The sequence below is a fragment of the Eubalaena glacialis genome, chromosome 18, assembly GCF_028564815.1.
Source record: "Eubalaena glacialis isolate mEubGla1 chromosome 18, mEubGla1.1.hap2.+ XY, whole genome shotgun sequence".
Lineage (NCBI taxonomy): Eukaryota > Metazoa > Chordata > Mammalia > Artiodactyla > Balaenidae > Eubalaena > Eubalaena glacialis.
Window position 1 is genome coordinate 53435916 of NC_083733.1, and position 19107 is coordinate 53455022.

A 19107-nucleotide genomic window follows, 5' to 3' on the forward strand; every position below is an offset into this window, starting at 1 on the left:
TGCGGCACGCGGGATCTTTGTTGCAGCATGCTAACTCTTAGTTGTGGCCTGTGGGATCTAGTTCCCTGACCAGGGATCGAACCCAGGCCCCCTGCATTGGGAGCACAGAGTCTTAGCCACTGGACCACCAGGGAAGTCCCTGGACAAGCATTTGAACTAAACAGTTTTGACAATATGATTAATAAAATAGAACTGGGGGCCTAAAGAAAGATTATTCCTAACTATACTCTGTTCTCCATGGAAATAGACAGCTTCTCAGTTATCTTTTCCTGCTCTTCAAACAAAAAAAATAAGAGACTAATAAGAACCTGCTGTATAAAAAAATAAATAAAATAAAATTTAAAAATTAAAAAAAGTAAGAATTCTCTTGCTGGGCTGCTTTATTATAGTGCCTTTTTTAAAATAAATTTATTTATTTTATTATTTATTTATTATTTTTGGCTGTGTTGGGTCTTTGTTGCTGCACGCGCGCTTTCCCTAGTTGCGGCGAACAGGGCTACTCTTCGTTGCGGTGCGCGGGCTTCTCATTGCGGTGGATTCTCTCGTTGTGGAGCACAGGCTCTAGGTGCATGGGCTTCAGTAGTTGTGGCTCGCAGGCTCTAGAGTGCAGGCTCAGTAGTTGTGGCACACGGGCTTAGTTGCTCCGCGGCATGTGGGATCTTCCTGGACCAGGGCTTGAACCCGTGTCTCCTGCATTGGGGGGCGGATTCTCAACCACTGCACCACCAGGGAAGCTCCTATGGTGCCTGTTTTTAAAGTCACTTTTGTTGAGGTATAATTTATGTACCATAAAATGCACCCATCTTAAGTGTAGAGTTCAGTGAGTTTTGACGTATCTATACATTCATATAACTACCACCACAATCATAATATAGAACATTTCTATCACCCCCTCAAAAATTTCCTCATACTCTTTTTCAGTCAGTTCCTTCCCATGGCCCCAGGCAACCACTAATCTGGCTCTGTCACTGTAGATTAGCTTTGTCTGTTCTAGAATTTCTATAAGCGAAATCACATAGCATGTATTATTTTGTGTCCAGCTTGTTTCAATAAAGGCTGTTTATTTTCTATAGAGTCTATTTATGTTTACATGTGTGTCATAGTTTATACATCATGTTGTAGATAACCATGGAAAAGCATAAACCAAGCTATTTCAGATGTAGTTGAACTCAAAATGAACTGAGTTTTTAACATGCCTTTTCCCACTTCTGAAATGTTTACTTTAAAAAGCATAAAAACCCTCAGACTAGCTTTTCATTATTGAGATGTCTTTTACAATTCACTGTGTCCCTATGGAGAACTCTAAATCCAACCCCAGGAGGAGGCTTGCTTATACTTGGACACCAGGTTGAACCATCTTCTGTCACTTAAACACACCCCTTCACTTCCCTTTCTGAAAAAGTCCAGTCCCTTTGTGTCCAATGGAGATCACTTAACAAGCTCAGCCTAGGCTGGAATAAAAAGGACAATTGGGATATTATGTCTTGCAGGTGTAGGAAAAGGGTGTTGAGAAGGCTCTCACACCAGCTGTCCCCTCAGCTCAAAGGGTAGAGCATCAGGTTCCATAGGGTCCAAATCTCCTGCCACCTGATCATAGATTCCTCTTGCATCCTCATACCTGTCTTCAGGCCAGTAGAGGTCACAGGAGCCCTGACAAGCAAAGGTGGAGTTAGAACCATAGAGAGATGCTCTGTGGGTCATCATTGCAGCTCTGGGGGATACACCCTCCTGCTCTACTTCATAGAAAAAAATGTTTTAGCTTCTAATTATGGGGGAAATTCCAACATAAACAAAGAGGAGAGTGATTATTATGTACCCCTGCGAGCCCATCACTTAGTTTCAACAATATCAACTTTTGGTCAATCTTTATTTATCTATATCTCTATCTTCTCATCCCCCACCCCCCCAACTGGATTATTTTTAAGCAAGTCCAAGATATCTTGTGATTTACTGTCAAAAAAGTAATTTAAATGTCAGACGTGAAACTTTTAGTTAGCCCACGATATCAGCTATGGGAATTGTGGAATGTGAGTCTTGATTCTGTCAGTCTTATGAATGTCCAAAACATTCCCTCATCAAAATAGAAGAGATAAAAGACCATGTAGGGTGGTCGTTACTGGGGATGTGCTTTCCCTAGATTTGGGAGAAAATGGTTGTTTTTGATCAGCAAACTTTAGAGCAGACTTGCCCACAGGCCAAATATGGCCCACTGCATTTTTTTATTGCCTATGAATAGTTTTACATTTTTTAATTGCTGGGAAAATATCAAAAACAGAATGATACTTGTGACATGTGAAAATTATATTAATTTCAAATTTCAGTGCCCAAAAATAAAGTTTTATTGGAACTTAGCACAATTGTTTGTTTATCTATTGTCTATGGCTGTTTTTATGGCAGAGTGAGTAGTTTCTAGAAAGACACTATATCCTGCAAAGCCCAAAATATTTACTATCTGGCCCTTTTCAGAAAGTGTGCAGACTGCATCTGGGCTTTAGAGAGCACGTGTGGTTCAGCACCATGGACAGCATTGTGCACTTTATTTCCACCTTTGTGGGGAGAACAGTTCTCCATCTGGACAAAGTTACAGAGGGAAATCTTTGGCCCACTGTAGCCAGAGCATTAGTCAAGGCCACACAGAAAGTAGGGGTTCTGCCCCACCTCCCTTACTGTGAGGCAGTAGGTGGGGCTTAGTTGGTGGCCAAGGTCCCTGTCTGCTTCTTTTGCCTGCCCAGCCACAATCTTCACTTCCCTCTGTACTCTCCATCCCTCTTCCACTCTCACCCCAGTGGATTGAGTGGGGCTGGCCCCTACTCCCTGATGCCATGGGTGGGCACTGATTCAGACTTGTCCAATTAGCATATTCTACTCCCCACTTCAGTGGTTCAGCAATGAGTATGAGCCAAACTAAACCAATAAGTGTCCGCGTTGGGGCTTTGGAGCTATTGAAAAAGAGGCATTCCCTTTACTTGAAGGTTTCTAATCTAATAGGATACAAACCTGAATTTGCTAGGGACATCGTTAGAGAGGAAATTCTGGGTGGGCCTGAAGACATTTCTATCCCTTGACTTTTCCATTGAGTGGGCCAAAAAATTATTTCTCTGTATCTCTCTGCTTAACCAGTATAGTGGAGATGGCTAATTATCCAACCAACTACATACCTTCCTTCTTCCACAGTAACAGAATTGTAGTAGGGGATATAGCTGCCAAATAGGCTGCATTTCTCAGACTCCTTTGCAGTTCGGTGTGACCATGTCCATATTCTCACCAGTGGGATAAGAGCAGAATGCACCGTTTCTGGGCCTGTACCATAAGTCAGGGTTGTGCCTCTACCATGCTCTCTTTTTCCCTTTCCCACCGGTTGAAACCCCCAGGGAACTGTCCCATCCATGTAAACTTGGTCAACTTACTAGAGGATAGCAGAAGAACACAACAGAAAGAACTTGGGCTCCAGAATGACCACATGCAGCAGGGCCACTCACCTCTGACTGCTATGTGAGAAAGAAATAGACTGTCTTGTTTAGGTCACTGGATTATGGCTAAGGCCTCTTTGCTACAGCAGCTAGCTTACCCTAATTAATACAAGCCGTAGGAGGTGGGTTTCCAGCACTAGCCAAGAAATATTTCTGCTGATACAATTCTCCTCACCATCGGTACTTCATCGTAGAGGGGTCCCCAGGCCCCAGACGGGGCGTACAGTCTTTCCACCTCATCATACACGTGCCCAGGAAAAGTCATATTCTCCTCCTCAAGACCTGTGAGACCTGGAAGGGAGAGATGATCAGGGCACCAGGTCCAGATGTCAGGGGTACCTATGGGGGGTGGTTTCCACTGTGCTCACCACTCACCTCGGGGATAAGACACCTCCTCCAGCGTGGGGGGCAGCTGGGGACTGAAGTCCCTCATGGAGTGGTAATATGGCTCTACATCTGTTGTGCTAACCTGTCAACGCCCCCCCCCCAAAAAAAAACAGATAAAGTCTTTTCCATCCTTTGACTCCATCATTCCTGGAAAGGGCAATGATTAACGTGAAGCTAACAGTGCAATTTTAGTCACTGTCAATTCCCTGTCGGGGGGGTATCAGGACCACCCCCACTCACCATGGAGCTTCGAGTGTCATGGTCTCCAGTCCACTGGCTCTCCTCGTATTCATTCCTGACTCGGTCTTCCTCCGACCTTCCAGGATGGAGGCATGGGGGCAGCTGGATGTTGACCCTCTGACAGCCGTCTCCCTCAATCCTCCTCCCCAGAGTCTTCCTTACAGAAAAATATCCCCACTTACCCTGCCTCTGTCTTCTCTGAGATGCCTGAGGGAAGTAGGAAAAAAGGGGTCAGAAACATGCTCCTCGAGCCCACTTGGCCCTGGGATACCTTCATATGCAGCCAACCCAGGGCTCCCATCACCCTTGGACCTCTGTCCCGGCAGGGGAAAGGTCCCTCCTCACCCTCAGCAAGACGCTTCAGTCTCCGCTGCCAGAGGAATCCCCCGACACAGGAGGCGTTAGAAAGCAGCAGAAGGCCCCCAACAGCAAACAGCACAGGCAGCAGGGGCAGCTTTGAGGGTCCTGTGGGGACAATTGGTTTTAGACTTCAATTGGGGTTCTCTGAAAAAGCCTGTCGTTGACCAAGCAAAGTCCTCCTCCTAGGTCAGGAAAGCAGATGGGCAGGGGTTTCCATGTCCACTCTTTTGCCACCCCAGGGAAGGTGGCTCCTTTCTCAAATCAGGCCATTAGTAGTGGGTCCTACCTTTGCCCAAGCCCCTTGTATGGACTCAAGCAGGAACTTCAGCTCTTTAGGTGGGCATTCAAGACCTTCTATGATTTGGCCTCTTCCCATGTCTCCACTGTTGCTCACAGACTATTGACCCTCCAGCCACACAAAACTAACCACTGGCTGTTTCCAGAATCACTGAGACAAACCCACACTTCTAAGCTTTCGAATAGTCAAGTGTCTGTCTTTAAATGTCCTTTCATCTCAAGCAAACTTCTACTCTCCCTTCAAACTCCATCTCGAATGACTTCCTCTTTGCACAAACTTCCACCCCAGACAATATCAGAGTCCTCTGCTATATCCCTGAGGACAGGACTAAGTCCCTCTCAGCAGACACCTGCTTAGCACTCATTTCCCCAACTTCTGCTAACAGGACTCATTTTCCTTTGACGGTGGTTACTCCCTGCTCTCAGCCTGGATGGCTCCCCAGGACTCTGTGGAGGACACATGGCCTGATCTGGCCAATAAGAGCACCCATCCCTCTTCCCAGGGTGATCAGTTCAGAGACTGGCATTTGACCTAAGGTGGATTTTTGCAAGAACGTCTAGGACTCTCTTCTGCTAGCTGCTAAAAAGTGAAATAAAAGCTGAAGGTGTGGGAGGACTTCTTTGTCTTCTTAAGAGAAGAACCTGAGAAGGAAGTCATCAGAGTGGAAGGCAAAGTTGAGAGAGAGAGTGAGAAGCTGATCCTTGGTGAAAATTTTGAGCACCTGAATCCAGGCACACTAAGAGGTTTCAATTTCATGAGCCAAGCCATTCTTTTTATTGTCAACAACAGCTGAATTTCTGTCACTTGCAACCTTCTCAGACTCTAAAGGGGATTATTTGCAAAATGATCATAATTGTCTCCCTATATGCATACCCTTGAGATTTTCCCTTCCACACTGACTCTGAATTGAGCCATGTCACTTGCTTCAGCCAATGAGACAGAATCAGAAGCTTGAAAAGTGCCTGTAAATTGGAACTTGCCCTCTCCTGCTGCTCTTGGGACTCCAGTGACCACCTCCATGTGAACAAGCCAAGGAGACACATGCGGCCCGCTTACCTCCATTGTCCCAACCAAGAGCCAGATTGTCAGACGTGTGAGGAGGGGCCCCCCTAGACCAACCAGTCCCAGCAGAGCTGCTACATGACTATAGCCCAGACCAGAACTGTTCAGCCACTCATAGAATCACAAGAAATAATGTTTGTTGCTGTAAGTGTGCATATTTGGGATGGTTTGTTACGCAGCAAAAGGAACTGACACAGGCTCTGCACAGGGCATGGAATCAGCTAGTTTTTCGTTTTGCTTTGTTTTTCAGGATTAAACTGAATTAGGAAGAGAGAAAATTTATCACATCCAGGTAAGAGGAAGAGCTAAGGATATGAGTGAGGGCCTACAGGGCAGAGCTAAGTCTTAAAGGGCTGTGGCCACAAGGAAGAGGAGGTGGGGTTAGAGACCAGAAAGTTTTTTCCAGGAGAGAGAGGGTGTTTGGGGATTGAGGACTTGCCTGCAGGCTGCTCTGTAGGCAGCTGGTAGTCAGGTTCTCCAGAAGGTTGGTCTAGACCTGGGAGGTGGATATAGAGAATGCAAATTAACACCATTAATCTGAGATAAGCCTTAAATATTTCTCAGCCTCCTATTAAGCTTTGCAACCCATTTTGAGACTCATGGGAACTAATTTATGACTTCTTAGGAATATTTCAAAGAGAACTGGAAATTGCTGATGATAATGACAATACTATTAATAGCCATTCTAACACTAATGCTAATAATAATAATGCTAATAATAAAAATAATAATAATAAATTATTGATGAGTGCTTTATGGTGTGGAAGTTTCTTTTAACCTGAATTGTCAATTTTGGGGATTAATCAAAAAAGGTGCTGGGTTCTCAGGATTCCTTAATAGAGGTATAAGTTCTAGAGCAAGGGAGGTAAGTATAGTACTACTTTATGCTTTAGTGCTTAAAGGGAAAACTGGAATGGAGGTGGGGGGAAGGGGAGGGAAGATTGTAGGGATGGGAAAGAGTCCTTACTTCCATGAGGAAAAAGGCTGCTCTGTCAGGAAGGGAAAGACAGAAAAAGGGAGCTTTCATGGGGCAAAGTAAACAGAAGGTGAGCAGGGGGCATTTCTTTAAATTAGCATCTACATAGCACTTACTTTGTACAGGGCCCTGTTCTAAGAGTTTTAGATATATTTTATTTAATCCTCACAACTGTCTAAGATAGACCTTATTTTCAGAAACTGAGATACAGAGGCTGGAGATACACCTTATCTTTAGAGCCTGAGGCTCAAAGATCATACTGAGTCTTGAGTGACTTGCCTAAGGTCTCACATCTAGGAAGTTGCAGAGCTGGGACTTGAACCCAGGTTTGTCTGAACCAGGCTCTGTATGATTAGCTACTACACTGTAGTGTCTACCAGAGTCAAAATGTTCTCAGTCATATAAGAATTTATCCGTGTCATCAAGTTGCTGAATTTATTGACATAAAGTTGTTTGTAATACTTCCTAATTTCCTTTAATGTCTGTAGGATCCGTGGTAATGTCCCCCTTTTCATTCCTGATATTGGTTAAGTGGTGTCTTCTCTCTTTTTTGCCTTGATTAGCTTTATAAACATTACTGATCTTTTCAACAAATCAGCTTTTGGTTTCATTGATTTTTCTTTATTGTTTTTTGATTTTCTAGTTCATCAATTTCTGCTCTTCATTATTTCCTTCCTTCTGTCTACTTTGGATTTGGGTTTAATTTGTCTTTCTTTTTCTAGTTTCTTAAGATGGAAACTTAGACAATTTGAAAACTTTTTTTAAAAAAATCTAATATGAGCACTTAATGCTATAAATTTCTTGCTAAGCACTGCTTTAGCTGCACCCCACAATTTTCATGTTTTCATTTTAATTCAATTCAAATTCTCTTATAATTTCCCTTGTGTCGTCAATCACATTCCAACAGTAGAGTCTAGTGGCAAAAACTAGTCTTTGGAGTTCATCTGCCTGAGTTTAAATCTCATCTGTAGTTCCTTCTACCTGTGTGAGCTTTGACAGTTTAACCTCTCTGGGCCTCAGTTTCTCCATCTGCAAAAAGGGAATAATAGTATTGACTTCACTATACCACCCTATAAGTTCTCTGAGGAATTTTGCAACCTGCCCAAGAATGTCCCTTCCCACCTGGAGTGGTGACTGAGATCTGGGACCCTTTGTCAGCTAGTCCACTGTCGCCCAGGGCATTGCTGGCCAGCAACCAGACCCTGTATCGTGTAGAAGGCTGCAGCCCAGTCAGTGTGAAGGTGGTGGCCTGGGGTGGTAGGACATTCATGTAGAGGAACCCTGGAGTCCCCAGAGCCTCATACCTGCATGAAAGGGAGGGCAGTCATTCAGGGAGGTGCCCCAGTCCTATTGGCTACCACCCCTTCCTGCCATGACAGGGACCCACCTGACTTGGAAACTTTGTGGCAAGCCCCCATCAAAGCCAGGCTTCCACTCCAGCCCCACCGAGTATGGGGTCATGCTCACGACCTTCAATCCCAATGGCGGATCAGGGCGGCCTTTGAGGTAAGGGATGGGGGACATAGTCAGAGGATACACAAGGATTCTGAAAGATTCCTTCCAGATTCCTTAAGCATAATTTTAAATATACAGTCGATTCTCATTATTCATGGTAGTCATGTTCTCTAAAGTCACTGCGAACCCTCAACGAGCAAATACCAAACCATTGCTTCTAAGGGAAATGCAGGCTTAGATTCCCATGAGCTTCTAGTCACATTTTCATCAACCAATTAACACATGATCTTGTATTATGCATGTTTCTGCTTAAAGACATCTTATTTAATATATCTTGTTGATTCATTAACATTGAACTCACAGCCAGTGGTGCTATAACTCACACCTGAACGAAGCTTATCCAACACAAGTATTTTCTCCAAATGGCACACCACAGACTTCTTGAGCTTAGGAACACCAGACGGCACTTTAGTGCTGTGCTTGGGGGCCATTTTATTCAGCAAAATCACTAACAAAAAGCACGAAGGTGCAAAAAATGAGAGCTGTAAGAAAGCAGAGTGTCGCCTTGCTCCACCTCAGTGGAGAATGTACTCATTGGGTGACTCAAATTTTTCACCCGCTCTGTACAGTCCCCTGAATGTCTGAGAGAGCAGCATGAGTATTGATTTGAGGGTTATGAATACATTTTAGCAAGCAGGCAAATTTGCAAATACAGACTCCACAAGTAAGGAGGATTGACTGTATAATATATGTTTCTTGTGGTGGATTTTTGTGCCTATCTCATATCCATCCCCCTCATTTCTTCTGGTTACAGAACCCTGAATATCCATTGGAGAACCACTCGCCCACATCCTCAGGCCACGTGCTTCTGATGGAAGTGACTCCACTCCTTGTAGGATGGACATGTGACTAGGCCTCGCCAACAGGAGCAACAATCAAATCAGGTTGTCTTCCCCTCACCACCTGATTGGATCAGGGATGGGCTGGGAGCCAAGTGGAACCAATGGATCTTAATTCTAGTACTTTCACACCACTGTTAGGAAGCCTTACTTTATTGTAAAGCTTCTCATAGTGGTTGTTAGATGTCTAACAGACATCTCCCAATAAAGCCAACACAGAGAAAAGCGGTCCTGAGAGATGGGGAGTTCTTGATGACAGCTGAACCTAGATCCAGTGACTCCTGAAAATCTATTTTTCAGTTACTTGGGCCAATAAGAAACCCCCTCCATTTTTTCCTTTGTTGTGGGTTTCCCTAAAAATCCAGTCTCCATTGGGATTTTCGGGGCAGGCAAAAACTCCATCCTCATTCATAAACACTTCTCAGGTTTCAGGAACACTGCCATTCTGAGAGCAACCAGAGACTTGGGGATTGACCTAGGGGAGCACCCTCCCAACACCCTCACAGCCCCCTCCCACCATACTGATGCTGACGAGTTGAATATCGGTGTGGTCCGAGCCGAGGGGGTTGGTGGCTATGCACGTGAACAGGGCATAATCCTGGGCTGCGGACACGTTGGCAATGGTCAGGAGGCTGCTGTGGACACCACTCTGGTGGTATGTGTGCTCTGTGTACCTGGAGAGGAGGTGTGGCAGGGACTCAGGGAGGGTGATTGGGGCTGGGGGATCAAAGTTAGGGCTGGACTGCTACCTAGCTGGGCCTGGGCTCACCTGGGATCCTGGAGATCCAGAGGGACCCCGTTTTTGGTCCAAGTGAAGACGATATTGGGGACACCTCGGGCACGACAGTGGAGGGTGGCAGAACTAGTGCTGTCTCCAGCTGCAGCCACTTTAGTTAGAGGAGAGGGATGCTCCACGTGGGGGGCAACTAGAGGGGTTGGAGGTCAACATGAGGTGTATGGAAGGACATGATATGTGGATTTAGTGGCAGGCGTTGAAGTTAGGGCTTTGGTTGTTACTCACATCTGACAACAAGACGGACCAGCCCTCTGGCTGGAGGTGCCACCCCATTGTCCACAATGCACTGGTAAGCACCAGCCTGGGTCAACTTGGCGTGGTGAATCCGAAGACGCCCTGTGGACCCCTTTGATATCTTCTCCATGTCATCCAGGCTCTGGTCCTCCTCCTCTTCTCCCTGGAGGCACAAGACTCAGGAGATGGTCCCCAAGTCTGGCTCCAGCTCCATTATCCTCCAAACTGGGTTCCCTCTGTAGCCTCATTCTCCCAGCCACAATCACCCTTCCTAGCAAAGAAAAAATTCCCCCTGTCATCCACCCATACACCCAACCATCCATTTATCCAACCATTCATGCATGGATCCATCCATTCACCCACCAATCCAGCCAACCACTCACCCAACCATTTATTCAACCATTCATGCTTGGAACCATCTACCCACCCATCCATCCATGTATTTAACCATACTATCCATTGATTCATTCATTTATCCATACATCCATCAACCTCCCATTCCATCCATTCATCCATTCACCCATTCATTCATCCAACCATCTGTCTTCCTTCTACCTGTCCATTCACCCTTCCATCTCTCAACCCATCCACCCCATCTATTTCCTCATAGACACACACACCAATAAATACATGCATCTGTTCATCAATGCATCTAGCTACCTATTTATCCATCTCTCCATCTCTCCATTGACCTATGAACTCACCCATTCATCCATTCATCCATTTACCCATTATCCTTCCACAGACATCTTTTCCACTGATGGTGCATCTACCCATCCATCTACTCTCTAGTCTAATCTACTCATTTCTCTCATTCAATCATCTAACTGCCCATTTATTGATCCATTTATCCAGTCATTCACTCGTTCATTTGTCCATCTGTTCTTCCATCCACTCATTCATCCATCCACCTATTCATCCACCCATCTACCTATCCATCCATATATCCACCCACCTGCCCACCCACTCACCTGGTTATCTATTCACTCATCCACCCATCCATCTGCCATTCAACAGTTAGTTCTTGGAGCATGCCCGGACAAGTACATAGTTATAGAGGGTCATGTAGACGTGACCCCTCCTCCCAAGGAACTCACAGTCAAGAAATCACATCCTCCCAGCCCCCTCCATTTACCAAAGGTTGGATCCTCACCAGCCTCTCCCAGTTGAACATCTCAGGAAGGATGGGATTGGCGTCAACAGTGCAGACTATGTCCACAGAGCCCCCAATATTCACTTCAGTGGGGTCTTGGAGAGCTCGGATGATGGGAGCATCTAGGGAAGGGAGGAGCTTGGGGAAGGCACTTGGGCCCAGACAGGCCATGGTGGAAGAGGGCCCCAGGTGGGAGAGGCGTCTTAGAGGTGCCCGAGAAAGTTATGGGTGTGATAAAGTCTGCCTTTGGAGTAAAGTTCTCAAGGTTAATGAGGTTGTCCCCACCCTCTACTATACCACTGTAGTGACAAGAGTAGGTGCGGTGGACTTCCAGAATTGTGTGGCGGTGGGGTTTCCACAGTGGGCTTGGCTTCCTGAGGGGAGTAGGTGGGCAGAGATTCTACATAGGGTCTCTCTAGTGGGCAGGTTTCCCAAAGTGGACATGGCTCCATCACAGTGGGGGCTCCCAGAGTGGGAGGCTTCCAGGATGGGTGAAAATCCCTGGGTGGGTGGAGCTTCCACAACGAAGAGACTCCACAGTGGGCAAGATTCCCTGGGTGGGTGTGGTTTCCATGGTGGGCGGGGCTCCCAAAGCTCCCTAGTTGCCTAGGGTGACGAGGGGGCTCACAGTGTACATCCAGCCTCACTAGAGCTTCAGCGGTGCCCTCTGAGTTCTGGCAGTGCAGCTGGTAGAGGCCATCGTCAGCGCGGGTCACGTTCCATAGCTGCAGAGCTCCGCCAGACAGGATACGATGCCGGGGGCCGCCAGCTGGGGGAATTAAAGGTTGAGGGGCCTGCCAGACCCTCCCGTCCTGGAGTCCCGGAGACCTGCGCTCCTCTTCATGCCCCTCCCCTGTACCTGGGCTGAGGCGGTAGCCGCGGAAGGTCCAGTTGAAGGCCTCCGGGGCGGGGTTGGCAGACACGGACACGGGCAGCAGTGCCTCGCCCTGCTCCACCGCGGTCACCACAAGCACCTGCTCACCCAGGAACTCTGGAGGGTCTGCGGAGGAGGCGCCGCTGGGAGTCAAGATTGTTAAGGTTCGGATCCGGGGAGGATTTGAGATCAGGTGCAGGCATGAAGTGTTAAAGTCGAGATCATGACTCGATTTTAAGGTTGTGGACAAGGTAGCAATTAAGTTCAGAGCTGAGATGGGGGTTAGGTTCAGGAGAAGCCAGAGTCAGCTTTAAGGATGGAAAGAGGGTTCGGGATGGGGGTGATGGTCAGGGGTAAGGATAGAGGACAAAAGGCAGGATGGGGGTTGGGCAGGATAGGAGCTGGTGCAGGGTCGGGTGTGAGGATAAAGGTCAGGAAAGTTTCAAGGTTTAGGATGGAAGTCAAAGACAGTATCAAGATGAAGACCCACGTAGTATAGTGTCAGGAGGGAATCAAGAGGGATGCCAGGCCTGCGCACATACACAGCACGTTGAGGCGGTAGAACGCGCTCACGGTTTCCCGTAGCTCGGTGCTGTGGGCACGGCAGGTCACGCGGTGGCCGTGGTCGCGGGATGACATTCTCAGAAGGACGCTCCTAGCGGCGGCGGAGCCTTTGAATGGAGCACTCCGGGGCGTGGCGGCCACACCCTCCAGCCTGTGGACCGGGCAGGGAGTAGGACCAGAGCCAGAGTCTGGGTACTGGGCAGGGTACTGGACAGAACGGCAAGTAGGGCGGGGGCGGGATTCTGACTGTAAAGGAGCGTGACCAGAACCAGGGAGCGACGGGGCCACTCGCACTCTCACCTCTCCCCCTCCTTGTCCCACGACAAGTTGACCGGAGGGTTGCTGCTAACGCTGACGCACGTCAAGTTTAAGGCATCCCCGGGGCGCAGCGCCGACGCGTTGGCCAGGATCGTCACATTAGTTGGGGGGACTTCGAGAACCGGTGGGAGGAGCGAGGCCCAGAGGTGAGGAGGAGGCCCGGCCTGCTTCCGCCCGGCAGTGACCCAGGCCCCGCCCAGCCCCGAGCGCGCCGGGGCTCTGCGGCCTCCACCCCTCCCCCAGCCGCCCCCCTCCCCAAGCCGCCAGCCACGGCTCCGGCTCAGTTCCCCGCCGCGTCCAAGCCCTCCCCGCCAGCCCGGCCGTGCGCCTCCTCACACTGCACCACAAGCTGCGTGGACGCGCTGAGCTGGCCGGCTTTGCACGTGAACTTGGCCTGGTTGTCCGACGGACCGGTGATCAGTACCAGCTCTCGGGAGAAGGTGCTCCCGGACTTCTCCAGACTTCCCAGCTGCACCCGCCGTGGCTCCTGGGGCGGCCGCGGTTCGGTCACTGTGCGCGAGTCCTGAGGGCCGAGACTGACTGGGGGACCGCGGGTAGCCCTGCCATTCCCCGCGAGACGCCCCACTGGGTTGGCTGCCAGCCCAGATAAAGCTTTTGCGTGATTAGGAAAAGGCGCCCCCTTCCGGGGGCACCAGCTAGGGTAGAGGAATGGGGACCGGAACTGAGCACAACCTACCGGAATCTCTCCCGCCGACTGGGCCCCCGGAGCCCCGAGATTTTGCTGTCTGATTCCGCCTGCAGTCCCACGCCTCACCACCCCCGCCCCCCGCCTCCTCTGCTCTCTGGAGGCCTGCAGTTGTTGGTGCCCTCGGCCGACCCTCAGCCCCACTCCTCAAAATTCATTCCAGCTATGTTTACCAGACACTCTACGCCAGGAAACTCCCTTGGAATTCCCAAACCTTTCCCAGAATTCCTTCACTTTTGCCTATCCTTAGTTCTTTTTCTTAAACTCCCCACCTTCCTCAAAGGTTTCCTTTGATCTTTCCCTTAATTCCATTGGGTGGTCGCAAATTTCTGAATCCTTCCCCAATCTTCTCTTATTATCCTAATCTTTTACTAGAATCCTTTGTATTGCCCCAATTCGTGGCATTTCTCCAGAATTCCATCCAATTAAATGGAATTCAATTTCGTTCCTGTAATTCCTAGTCTTTCCCCCAGAATTTCCACTAGATTCCTAATTTCCCAAGAGTCTCCCAGAATTCTGCCAGAATTTTTAAATTTTAATGGAATTTCATTTTCTTACCCCCAAGTCCCAAGAGTTCAATTTAATATTAATGGATTTTTCAAATGTGCTGGAGGATTACTAGTCTTTCCCAACAAATTTCTAGGCTTTGCCCACCATTGTCTTTGTTTCTGGAATTCTTAGTCTTTCCCTAAAATTCCTGCCATTTCACCTGAATGCCAAGATTTCACCAGTATTTCCTTTAATTTTAATGAAATTAGTTGCCTTTTCTCTAGAATTCCCAATCCGGATCCAGAATTCTTTCTTTTATTCGAGAATTATCACTGTTTTCCCAGAACTTCCTCACTTTTCCTAAGGTCTCATTTAATTCTCATGGCGTTTGTCTTTTACAATTCCCTGCCGAAACTCAAAATCTCCAGTATTTTTCAAGAAATTCAGGTTTCCCAAGATTTCCCAAGAGGAGGAGAGAAGGGGCTTCATCTTTCCCCCACATTCCCAGCCACCCCACAACCCTTGCTTGGCACCAACCTTGTACCAGGTGAGGGAAGGGTCTGGATTGCCTCCAATGGCCAAACATACCAGCCTCACCCGGGTCCCAGCCCGGAGACGCTGCCCCTCTGGGGGGCCCTCAATCCATAGCTTCTGGGCAGGATCTGTGGGGAGAGCCAGGAAGAGTGGCTTTTCTCTCCCGGCTGGGGCCTGAGGGTGGGGGTCTCTAAGGCACGGGGCACCCCCGGGTGAGGGTGGAGCCTCACATTTCACATTCAGGGTGAGTGACTTCTTGAAGGTCTCCTTGGTGAAGGCCTCACTAAAGGCCTCACACGTGAGGGTCAGACCATTGTCCTCCCGTCGCGCCAGGAATGTCAGGTTAGACATGGAGATGTGGCCACCATGCAGGCCCTGGCAGGGAGCGAGCTTCAGACTGGGGTAGTAGGGCACCCCCATCCATGGTACCAGTGACCTGGGTCCACCCCAGACCCCAGCAGGGACACATGAATCATCTCCACCCTCTCCTCTGTTAGACCCAGGAGCCCCTGGGCCCCAGTCCATGCTTGCTCCCCAGGCACCAAGGCATCCAAGCTGCCAGACCCCTCCTCTCCCAGATTCAGGAGTTGTGCCCTCAGCTCCCTCCTCCCTCAGACCCAGGAGCCTGGCCCCCGCCTCACATCCATGACCGTCTCCTCTGTGGGCAGCAGCTGCCGCCAGCCCAGCCACCATCGCAGTAGGACCCTCGGGCGACTGGACTTGGTGATGCAGGAGAGTGTCACGTTCTTGTTCTCAGACTGGGATGCAGATCCCAGGATGGTAATGGCACCGGGGGGAACTGCAGGGATGATGGACAGAGGAGAGACATAAGCTGGGCTGCACGGCTCACAGATGAGCCCAGACAGAGAGGAGACTGGGGACAGATGATGAGGTCTTTGGCATCAGACAGGCATGATTTGGGGGCACAAACAGATGGTTCTCTGGGGCACAGACTGACAGATGGGCAGCTGGCACCAGGACTCACAGGTGACCTGCAGCGTGACCCCGCGTTCCTGGATCCCTGTAGATACGCTGTTGTAGGCCTCGCAGCTGAGCCTCGCCCCATGGTCTTCTGGCCGCACGATCATCACTAACATGCTGCGGGCCACTGCCTGAGCGTGCTCTGTGCCCCAGGCTGTGGACACTGGCTGGCCATTCTGGAGGCAGGAACAGGCCTGGGCCAGCTCAGGGCCGGCTCCTGGCCCTCACACCTCCCCCCATCTCCAGACCTGCCTCTGCCCTCACCTTCAGCCACTGCAGTGTGGCTAGCGGATTCCCCCCTCGGGCCATGCACAGCAGCTCCAAGTTCTGCCCTGCCCTCGCGTGCCCCTCATCCAGGCCTGGCCACTCAATGACAGGGGGTCCTGGGGGGACTGGGGAACAGCAGTCACGGGCCTGGGGACCCCATCCATTCTTTCCAGGCCCCACAACCTGCCTCTGAACCCCTATGTTTCCCCCTTGAGAGTCTGAGCCTTCCATAATCCCTGTGCTCCCCGGGCCCCCCAATTCCTGCTCCCCATCCTTAGTGCCAACAGTTGACTCAGTTCCCCACTTACACAGAACATTCATGGTGATTGAAGCCTTGATAGGGGTGTCCAAAGCTGGGCTGGACCCCTCACAGACCAGTAACTGCCCATTATCCGAGCTCTGGGGTGTCACCCTGGGGTGGGAAGTTAGGGTTCTAAAGTCAGAGTGATCATCTGAAATTTGGGAAGTCAAGGTGAAGAGGTGGGTGTGCCGGGTCCCCACACCTGGCCTAAGTCTCTATGATGATTTCCTTTAGGATTTAGAGTTCCATGGAAGAGATTTCGGGGTCAACAGCGAGAACTGGGGTCCCAGAGGCCCACACCTGGCCAAAACCTTTGTACTTGATCCTCTGGAACTGGCATTCCATGAAGAAGTTTTAGAGTGTCAGGGTGAAGAATTGGGTCCCGGATGTTCCTACCTGACCCAAGTTTCCATGCTTGAATCCCTAGGATATGGGGTTTTCATGGAGAAATTTGAGGATCAGTCTGCAGGGAGGGCACCCCAATTTCCATACCTGGCTGTGGCCTCTGTGGTGAAGAGTTTCTCCTGGGATCCCTCATTCACATTAGCAGAGATGTCAGAAATTGTTTGTCCACCTTGGGGTAACAAGAAGGCTGAAGGGGTGCCAGCTTTCCCCCAAGGTAGATCCTGGGGAGCATGGCCTGGAATTCCTCAGGGTGGACATACAACCCCTCCCTCCTGGTTCTGGAGGAAAAACACTATGTCCATTCCCTCCACACATTCCAGCCTCCCTGAATCCTGGAGTCCTCATTCAGGGCTGAGTCCTGGCCTGGGCCTCTCCCCTCCTCTCTTTTTTTCTTGGCTACGCCACCTGGCTTGCAGGGATCTTAGTTCCCTGACCAGAGATCAAACCCGTGTTCCCTGCAGTGGAAGTGCGGAGTCCTAACCACTGGACCACCAGGGAATTCCCTCTCCCCTCCCCTCCTTGCTGGGTTGTATTACCCACCCCCATCACCTCAGCTTCTCGTTGCTGCAACAGAAGGACACCCGTATCTCTATCTGGAGCCTCAGCCTCTCCCCTGAGTCCCGGCCTAGCAGTCCCGTGAACTCCTCGGTACCTTTCCTGGATGTCCCCTCCCATCCACTGGGTCCCACACTGGCCTCAGCATCTCCCCAAGCCTGTTCCTGCATCCCATCTCAGGAGGACCCTAGGCAGGGACACATCCCCTCCCCACTCCAGGGGCTTCACGCTGCCCCCATCAGTTCACCCACACTCACTCAGGAGGAAGGTGATGTCAGGTGCTGGCTTTGCGTCCCCAGACACACAGCTGACCAAGTACTCCTGCCCAGCTACCCACGTGACCGTGCTCCCTGCCTCGGGGGTCAGCTGAAGCACCTTGGGGGGCACTGGTGAGAAAGGGTCTGGGATAAGCCGGAAGCACCCAGGCTATGAGGATTTGGGCTTTTGTGTCTCATCGCTCAGGAAATGAGCTCTGCACCCTGGGTCTAAGGAAGGGGGTGGTGGGGAACTGGGGGCTTGGACTCCTGGACCCTGGAGCTGGCAAGGGTGGAAGTCCAGACTCATGGGTCCTGGAGGTCTCTCACCCGTACCCAGGATGGAGAGGATCACTCGGGGCGACACGAGCTCAGGGCCTGTTTCTGAGCGGCTGACCTGGCACTCATACCCTGCGTCGTCGCTGAGGTCACATGCTTCAATATGCAGGTGGAATTCACCTGCAGGGAGGACCCCAGGTCAGGGCCGCGGTCAGCCTCTGCTGGTGGCTCAGAATCTCAGGCTCTTGTCCCTTACCTTTCGTAGGGTCCCCTTGCAGGCGATACCGCGGGAAACTGGGGATCCTAGGATCAGGGCCTAGGAGCAGCCCATCTTTGGCCCATTGGACTGTGCTGCCAGGGGCGCTGACCCCACACCACAGCTCAGCGGCAGCCCCCTCCACCACCGTCAAGTTTTCAGGCAGAGCCCAGAAGCCTCGGGGGGCTGAGGCAGGGACTGGCACCTGGGCCAGGCCTGGGGACACAGAGGTGTCAGTAGGAGAGGGCAGAGGGTCTGCCTGGAGAATGTGGGTGGAAAATGAGGGCCACCTGGCTCTGGTCACCGGCCAGGATCCCACTCACCTGTCATCAGCAGCCCCATGAGGAGCAGCGGCGTCCTGATGGGAAGCCTCAGAGCCATCCCAGGTCCTCTGCCTGTGGCTCCCACAGTGACCACTGCCTGCCTCCTGCGTCTGCCTCTGTCTTTCTCTGGGTCCCTTTCCACGTCTCCGTCTCTTACTTTTCTCTTTGTTTCTCTTTTTCTTCTTCTCCTCCTCTGTTTTTCTCTCCTCCCAGGAGTCAGTCTCCCCTCCCCCACACTTTCTCTCTCTCTCTTCCTGCCCTAAGTCCCCTCTGATCTCCCGCCTGTATTCTCTCTATCGTGCTCTCCTGGTCTAAAATTCCCCCCCCCCCCTCTCTCTCTCAGCCTCTATCTCCTTCCCTGAAGTCAGTGTCTATTTCTCTTTCTTCTCCTGTGCCTGGTCTCCTCTCACCACTCATAGCCCCTCAGGGAGGACCCATTGCTGAGTCCCGCAGGCCCCAGGAGCCCAGGAGAGCGAGGATGCGGTCAGTGGCAGAGCTGGGTGCAGTTCTCAGTCGAATCTTGTCCTCACACTGTTACCTCCCCCAGGCACCCTCCCGCGTCTCCAGCTTCAGGCCTCTGCCCAACAGGCTCCTTCCGGCACAGCTGGAGCAAGAAATCCCCTGTCAGCGCATGCCAGGCACATTCCTCGGTGCCTCCCCAGCCCCCATGA

At 50.4% G+C, this 19107-nt stretch overlaps 1 protein-coding gene across 7 annotated transcripts; it reads right to left on the reverse strand.

Annotated features, from left to right (window-relative positions):
- Window positions 1–379: 379 nt before the first annotated feature.
- Window positions 380–19042, reverse strand: NPHS1 (NPHS1 adhesion molecule, nephrin). Of its 7 annotated transcripts, none has more exons than XM_061174038.1 (29): window positions 18437–19041; window positions 18114–18329; window positions 17915–18037; window positions 17582–17710; window positions 16857–16938; window positions 16372–16475; window positions 16061–16188; window positions 15801–15972; window positions 15457–15614; window positions 15046–15190; window positions 14819–14943; window positions 13423–13609; window positions 13069–13198; window positions 12747–12919; window positions 12190–12330; window positions 11959–12099; window positions 11313–11452; window positions 10169–10340; window positions 9917–10073; window positions 9670–9821; window positions 8181–8292; window positions 7916–8097; window positions 6257–6313; window positions 4443–4562; window positions 4280–4304; window positions 4098–4173; window positions 3846–3939; window positions 3569–3761; window positions 380–690 (listed from the first exon to the last, which is right to left on the reverse strand). In XM_061174038.1, exons 1-28 carry the CDS (start codon window positions 18492–18494, stop codon window positions 3607–3609), a joined length of 3654 nt encoding a protein of 1217 aa, XP_061030021.1. In that variant the 5' UTR covers window positions 18495–19041; the 3' UTR covers window positions 380–690; window positions 3569–3606. The 7 variants fall into 7 exon arrangements, with proteins under 7 accessions (XP_061030021.1, XP_061030018.1, XP_061030019.1 ...); XM_061174035.1 differs by having other exon boundaries at window positions 380–1650; window positions 3646–3761; window positions 18437–19035; XM_061174036.1 differs by having other exon boundaries at window positions 380–1650; window positions 3646–3761; window positions 11331–11452; window positions 18437–19033.
- Window positions 19043–19107: the final 65 nt, after the last annotated feature.

Excerpts from the sequence above, each read along its gene's own strand:
- NPHS1 (XM_061174035.1), bottom strand. The coding sequence starts at position 18,494 with ATGGCTCTGAGGCTTCCCATCAGGACGCCGCTGCTCCTCATGGGGCTG. Across the intron at positions 16,476-16,856 it reads ACCACAGAGGCCACAGCCAG|GGTGACACCCCAGAGCTCGG; the intron begins GTATGGAAATTG and ends TTCCCACCCCAG. Across the intron at positions 16,189-16,371 it reads AATCACCATGAATGTTCTGT|TCCCCCCAGGACCCCCTGTC; the intron begins GTAAGTGGGGAA and ends GCTGTTCCCCAG.